Raw genomic sequence first — 8,089 nt, 5'->3', positions numbered from 1 at the left:
TCCTTCCAAGGAGTGGCTGGTGGGCTTGAACCTCCAGCCTTCTGGTGAGCAGTCAAGTGCCTTAGGCACTATGCTACCAGAGCTCCTATGTGTATATATATATATATACATATATATGTATGTATATACACACACACATACACACAAACAAAAAACTCCATGAAACAAAATATACCCTTACTTCATAAAAGTAATTGATAAGTCTTCCTTTAACTATAAACTATATTGATTTCACTACCTAAAAAATGGACCATAACTCACAATTTAAAGTACTACTGAACTAAACTAAGGCCAGACATTACAGGATTTTAAAGGAACTATGACTGATTCTGTTTAAATACGTATAATTTAACAGAGTTTTGCACATACCATAAAAGCATATTTGTGTATCACTTGGATAACAGTTTTAAATAGAATCTTGCTGGTAAGTGTATAACCATGGTATACAATAGGCTCATTTTGTGCTCCATCCCAGCAGTCAATTTCCAGACAACGGCATCCTTTCACAAGGGCACTAGGGTAATTCAACCAAAATAAAGTGTCACTCTCAAATCAATAAAAATCTACACTATAGAATCAAAATATTTCAAAGACTATTTGTGATTTTGCAATAAATGTGTAAATGAATCTATAGTAATGATAAGTTTTGAAATTTTGTCCCAAAATTCATAACATTAAAGAAGAAGGAAGGAAAGAAGAGCAAACCATCTGCAAATTACAAAACTATGCCTACTCCTTTCCAGTCACATGTTCTGCCCTTTATTGTTCTCCATTCATTGTTAAATTTACCAGTACTCAAAGAAGACAGACTCCATAGTTGGAGCTTCAAAACATCCCTACTCCCTACCCAAGTGACATGGCTCTATACTGCTAAATGCAGTAACTCTGAAATGAGATAGCACACAAAGTCATCTTAGAGTAACAATATATGTTAATAAAAATTGACCTTATTCTTTTCTCATATAGGTTTTGGTGATGCAGTACATGATAGGAAAAATAAAAATAAAGAAAAATCATACCAATATTTGCTCCCTAGAGAAAATACCAGATGGAACAGGAAGTTAAATAGAGGATCTGCCAAAAGAAAAGCACCGAGACATATCATAATCAATGCTTCCAAAACAAAACATAAAGAAAGAATACTGAAAGCAGTTCTGGAAAAGTGAAAAATTACCTACAAAGGAGAACTGATAAGACTGAGTTCTAATTTCTTGGTAGAAATCATGCAGGCAAGAAGGCAATGGGATGACATATAAAAACTCTAGGAAAAAAATTGCCAACCAAGAATTATATATCCAATAAAATTGCCCCATAAATATGATGGCAAAATTAGGACATTCCCTGATAAACAGAAATCAAGGGAATTTGTAAAAAAACAGACCAATCTTACAAGAAATGCTAAAGAGAAATATGATTCATTGGACAAAGAAGCAATGACAACAGACAACAACCTGAGATTAAAGACACATGGCAACATCACATGGAAACAAACCAGATAAAAAAGTTTTTAAAATAAAATAAACCTACAAGACTGAAGATAGGGAACCAGAGATGTCAATTTGTAAATGATGATAACTACAAAGCAAAAAGAGGGAATAAATGATGTAGTTACAAAACTTCCAAGTGTAGAGGAAGTCAAGACAGTATATCTACATAAAACTGACTGATTTAAACTTGGGAAAATAATAATAAATTACAAGGTAACCTCAAAGGAATTTTATTTTTTCCTCTATCCCTAGTGTTGGTGTTCAGCTCATAGGTCTGTCTATTGTTTGGCTGAGACTTAAGCTATCGAGGTGAGTTCAGTTCCACACCCAAAGGGGAACTCTAGCTACAGTCTTGAGGGTTTCACCAGTCTCTATCGAGTAGTAAGCTTGATCTTTTTTATGATTTTGAGATTTGTTCTACATTTTTCTCCCACTCTGTTCAGGTTCTCCAATTTTGATCCATCTTTCAGTGATTGGCATTGGTAGTTGTATAGCACCTACTTCTTCTGGTGTCAGGTTCATATAGGCTGAGGTTCTCTTCGTCCATTAGTCCTTAGAACTAGCTGTTTCCATGCATCTTTGATTTTCTTCACTCTTCTTTGCTCTGGACGAGGACAGACCAATAGTTGCATCTTAGATGGCCACTCACAAGCTCTTAAGACCCCAGTCTATTCACTAAAGTAAGCTGGAAAACAATATTTTTGTATACCATCTTGTGCCAGTTGAGCTTGATGTCCCCTAAACTGTGGTCCCCAACCTACAGGTCCAGTGATTCACTCCCTCAAGGTGCTTAGTTGTAGCTAAAAGGTATCTTAACTTTGCCTCCTTAAACTTAATAGTTTAAACTGAATATGGCTATTTTTATAATACATACATAAGAATATTGTCTGCCAAACCTATAGATGGTTGTGGTATATTCCCATTTGGCTATTCATACCTGATCTTCTAGCCTGTCTCAAGGGAAATTACTAAACCTTCTCACCAAAGTAGAAAGAAGAAAATCATACTCAGTAAACAAAAAATCAACAGCAATAAAGGACATGATAAGAAAATCTGTAAACAAAATGAACTCAGAAAAATATATAGAACATAGAAATCATTAACATTACAAGAAAAGAAAAAAAACATAGCAAAATGACAGCAGTATATTCATACCTATCAGTTATTACACTGAATGTAAATAGATTAAATGTCAAGAGACAGAGAATAGCAGAATGGATAAGAAAACATGAACCACCTATATGCTATGTACAAGAAACATACCTTAGATTTAAAGAAAAAAATAAGCTAAAAAATCAAAGTATGGAAAAATATATACCAAGCAAATTGGAACCAAAAAAAGAGCAGGCTTGGCAATATTCATTTCTGATCAAATAAACGTTAAGGGTAAAAACTATTAAGAGAATGAAGGATGTTATAAAATGATTAAAAGATCAATCCAACAAGAAGACATAATCATAATAATTATCTGTGTGCCAACTGCAAGAGCCCTAAAATGAATATATCAAACTTTAACAGACTTAAAAAGAGAAATAGACAACTCCATTATAAGAGTTGTTAAGTGCCATCCAATCACTTCTGACTTACAGCAGATCCCATATACAACAGAACAAAATATTGTCCAGTCCTGTGTCATCTGCACAATTATTACTATATTTTATACCACTATTGCAGCCACCGTGAATCTATCTCAATGAGAGCCTTCCTCTTTTTCACTAACCCTGTACTTTACCAAGCATGTTATCCTTCTCCAGGGACTGGTCCCTCCTGATAAAATGATAAAATTTTAGAGATAATTTTTTTTTAACTTCATTTCTGAGGAGCTTTCTGGTTTTATTTCTTCCAAGACAGACATCTTCATTCTTTTGGCAGTCCATGGCATATTCAATATTTTTTACCAACACCATAATTCAAATCCATCGAATTTTCTTTGGTTTTCAATATTCATTGCCCGGCTTTCACATGCATATGAGGTGATTGAAAATTCCATGTCTAGGGTCAAACATACCTTAATATCAAAATGATATTATAGCTCTTTAACACTGTAAAGAGATTTTTTGCAGCATATTTGCCCAGTGCAACACATAGTATGATTTCTTGACTGCTCATTCCTATGGATCAAAGTAAAATGAAATTCTTGACAATTTCAATTTTTTCTCCATTTATCATGATTTTGCTTATGCAAGGATTTATGTCTTCTTTGTGTTGAGTATAATCTATAGTGCAGGCTGTAGTCTTTTAATTTCATCACTAAGTGCTTCAAGTCTTCTTCACTTTCAGCAAACAAGGTTGTGTCATGTGTATATCTCACATTGTTAATGAGTCTTGCCCTAATTCTGATCTTGCATTCTTCTTTGTACAGTCCAGCTGCTCAGATTATTTGCACAGCATACAGATTGAATAACTATAGTGAAAGAATATAACCCTGGCATACACCTTTCCTGATTTTAAATCATGAAGTACCCCCTTGTTTTTTTTAAATTATTGACTCTTGGTCTATGTTTAAGATTCCACTTGAGTACAAGTAAGTGTTCTGGAATTCTCATTCTTTGCAATATTATCCATAGTTTGTTATAATCCACACAGGCAAATGCCTTTGTACACATAATCAATAAAACATAGATAAACACCTTTCTGGTATTCTCTGATTTCAACCATCTTACTACAGAATAATACTAGGAGCTTTTAATACACTATTCTCAGTGAAGGAAAGAACAACTAGAAATAAACTCAGAAAAAAAAAGCAGAAGATCCAAACAATACAAACAACTAACTTGACCTTATAAACATATACAGAGCACTTTACCCAACAAAGGCTCAATATACATTCTTTCCCAGTGCACATGAAATATTCTCAGAATAGACCATATACTAGATCACAAGGAAAGCTTCAACAAATACTAAAACTTTGAAATACTACAAAGCATCTTCTCAGATCACAATGCTACAAAACTAGAAACCAATAACAGGAAGAAAAAGGGGAAACAATAACACATATGGTAACTGAAAAACTCCTTGCTATAAAACTACTGAATAACAAAACAAACAAACAAAAAAAAATTCACTGCCATCAAGTCAATTCCAACTTATAGGAACCCCCTTTCAGTTTCCCAGGCAGGAAATCTTAACAGAAGTAGATTGCTCAGTCTCCCTTCTATGTAGTGGCTGGTGGGTTTGAACCACCATCTTTCTGGTTAGCAGTCAAATGCCTTAGGCACTACATCATCAGAGTTCCTTACTGAATAATAGAATAAATAAAAAATAAAATTTTAAAAAATTTCTTGAGTCAAATGAGAATAGACAACATACAAAACCCTTGGGGCACAGGAAAAGCAGTGCAAAGAGGTCAATTTGTAGCAACAAACAAAAAAATCAAAAAAGAAGAACCAAAATCAATACCTCAACCAAACATCTCCAATGATTAAGGGAAAAAAAAAATGCATACAGTCACCAGAAGAGAGGAAACAATAAAAATTAGAGCAGAAATAAATGAAGCAGAATAACAATAGAATAAATAAAGGTGAAAGTTCTGTGAAAGGATTAAGAAAATAGAAAAAAACCTGGAAAACTTAACAAAGGAAAAGAAGATGAACATAACACAAATGAGAAATGAAATAAGTGAAGTTACAACAGAATAAATTGAAGTAAAAAGGATAATAACAGAATACTATGAAGAACTGTACTCCAACAAATTTCAAGACATGGAAATGGACAAATTTCTAGAAATACATTACCTGCCCAAATTAACACAGTTTGAAATAGAAAATTTTGAGATTCATAACACAAGAAGAAATTGAACATGTCATTTAAAACAACAACAACAACAAAAAAAAAAAAATCCCCACCAAAAAAAGCCCTGGCTCAGACACCTTTACTGGATAATTCTCCCAAATATACAAAAAAAAAAAAAAATCTGAATTCTAAATTCTACTCAAAATATTCTGGAGCATAGAGAAGGATGGAAGTCTCTAGTTCATTCTCTGAAGTAAGTATAACCCTATTCCAAAGCTAAGCAAGGACAACACTAAAAAAGGATATTATAGACCAATATCCCTCATGAACATAAATCCAAAAACTCTCAACAAAATCCTAGCCAATAGAATCCAACAACATACCAAAAATAAAAAAAGAAAGAAAGAAAGATACATTGTAACTAAGTGGGATTCATATCAGGTATCCAAGGATGCCTTAACAATAGAAAAACAATCAATAAAATCGACCACATAGGAAAAGAATCACATTATTTTGTCATCTAGTGCTGCTGTAACAGAAAAAAAACATGAATAGGTATCTTGAAAAACAGGGATTTATTCTCTTAAAGTTTAAGAGGCTAGAAGTCTGAGTTCAAAGTGCCAAGCTCTAGGGGCTGGGTGAAAGCCCTTTGACCTTGGACTTCAGCTCCACCTCTTGTTCCTGACCTGTTGGAGCAGGAAGTTTCTCTTAACTCAAGAAGCTGCTGGCTGCTGAAGCTGACAAACCCAAGGTCAACAAGTAAAATGGCACAATCCCAAGATTATTAAGCAATGTGGCAGGCCACTAGTTCAGGTTCAGAAACAGTTCCAAGATCAGCAGACAACATGGAAGTCTGCTGAATGAAAACTTGGTTAAATGTAGGGTCCAAGAGTGTCAAAAATCTCACAGATCTTTCTCCAAGCTGTCTTCTTCTATACTGGAAACAGACCACATCCCTAAGGCAGCTACTCACAGTAGATTCCACCATGGATTTGATTACCAGTCTCATTATGGGGAATAATTGCATCCAGCTGCCAGCCACTCAACCACACATATGATCATATTAACTGAGTCACAAAAGACATTTGACAAAACGCTACACCCATTCATCATTATAAGAAGAAGGGAAAAAAAAAAAAAAAACCTCTCAGCAAAAGGAAAATTCCTCAACATAATTTAGGGTGTATACACACACCAGTGGTCAACATTGTTCTCAAAGGATTGTTGTTGTTGTTATGTGTCATCAAGTTGGACCCAATTCATAGTGATCCTTTCTTGGGTTTCTGAGGTGGTATCACTATGGAAGTAGACCTTCCTTCCAAGGAGTGGCTGGTGGGTTTGAACCACCAGCCTTCTGGTTAGCAGTCAAGCACCTTAGGCATATGCTACCAGAGCTCCAAACCCACTGCCATTGAATTGATTCGACTGATAGCAACCCGTCCTTGGGTTTCCAAGGAGGTATCTCTATGGAAGTAGATTCCTCAATCTTCCTTCAAAGGAGTGGCTGGTGGGTTTGAACCGCCAGCCTTCTGGTTAGCAGTCAAATGACTTAGGCACTATAGAGACTGAAAAACATTTCTCCTTGTGAATGGGATCAAGACAAGATTGCCCCTTTTCACCACTGCCTTTCAATATTGTATTGAAAGTCCTGGCCAGAGCAATAAGGCAAGTAAGGGAAATAAAAGGCATCCAAATTGGCAAAGAAGTAAAACTATCTCTATTTGTAGATTATATGATCCTATACATAAAAAAATCCCAGAAACTCAACAAGAAAACTACTGGAACTAATGGAAAGATTCAGCAAAGTGGCATGGTACAAGATCAATGTATAAAAATCAGTTGGATTCCTCTACACTAACAAAAAAAACTCTGAAAAGGAAGTTAAGAAAAGAGTACCCTTTAAAATAGCCACCCCAGAAATTACGTATTTCAGAATAAACTTAACCAGAGATACAAAAGTTTTAGATAAAGAAAACTACAAGGCACTCAAAATTCTACTATAAGAAACCAAAAGAGATCTACATAAATGGAAGAATATATCATGCTCATGGATGGGAAGATTTAACATAGAAATTGTCAATTCTCCCCAAGGCGATCTAGAGATATGATGCCATTTCAATCCAGATTCCATCATCATTGTTTAAAGAGATGAAAAAAGTAAACACTGCAAAAAAAAAAAAAAAAAAAATTGCATTGACCTATGTCACTTTAGTTTTGTGTATTTCACTGTACATAAATTATATTTCAATAAAAATATATTTTAAAAAAATCAAAAAATTAATCACCAATTTTAAATGGAAAGGAAAGAGATAAGCAAAACGTTACTAAAGAAGAAACACAAAGTAAGAGCCCTCACACTTTCCAATCTCAAAACCTACTATACAGCCAAAGTAGTCAAAACAGCCTGCAATTGGTGTAATGACAGACACATAGACAAATGGAGCAGAATTGAGACCCCAAAAGTAAATCCATTCACTTTTGGTCAGCTGATTTTGACAAAGGGTGAAACCCATTAAACAGGAAAGAGATAATCTGTTTAAAAAATGGTGCTGGCAAAGCTGAATATCTATTGCAGAAAATGAAACTAGTTCCCTATGAACAGTAATTCAAGTTGGATCAAAGACCTAAATGTAAAATTTAAAACTAAAGATCATCAAAGAAAAAATAAGGAAAAACTTAGGGGCCCTAATATATGCCATAAATACACTATCAAACATAACTAAAAGTACACAAACAGGAGAAGATAAAATAGAAGAATGAGGTCTCCTAAAAATTAAACACTTATATACATCAAAAGATATCACCAAAAGAATAAGAAGAGAACCCACAGACTAGGGAAAAATAAATAAATTAATTAAAATTATAGATTA

General features: G+C 34.2%; 1 protein-coding gene across 1 annotated transcript in view; it reads right to left on the bottom strand.

Moving 5' to 3' along the window:
- Nucleotides 1-8,089, bottom strand: part of PLCZ1 (phospholipase C zeta 1) — an 84,479-nt gene that overhangs the window by 46,559 nt on the left and 29,831 nt on the right. The window contains exon 4 of the mRNA XM_007944440.2: nt 370-514. Within this exon, the coding sequence (XP_007942631.1) occupies nt 370-514 (145 nt within the window). The remainder of the gene's footprint in view (nt 1-369; nt 515-8,089) is intronic.

This window comes from Orycteropus afer, unplaced genomic scaffold (assembly GCF_000298275.1).
Source record: "Orycteropus afer afer isolate SDZICR_OR568_19922 unplaced genomic scaffold, OryAfe1.0 scaffold00126, whole genome shotgun sequence".
Classification (NCBI taxonomy): domain Eukaryota; kingdom Metazoa; phylum Chordata; class Mammalia; order Tubulidentata; family Orycteropodidae; genus Orycteropus; species Orycteropus afer.
Note: the sequence above shows the minus strand (reverse complement) of the source record. Positions and strands in the feature narration are given on the sequence as shown.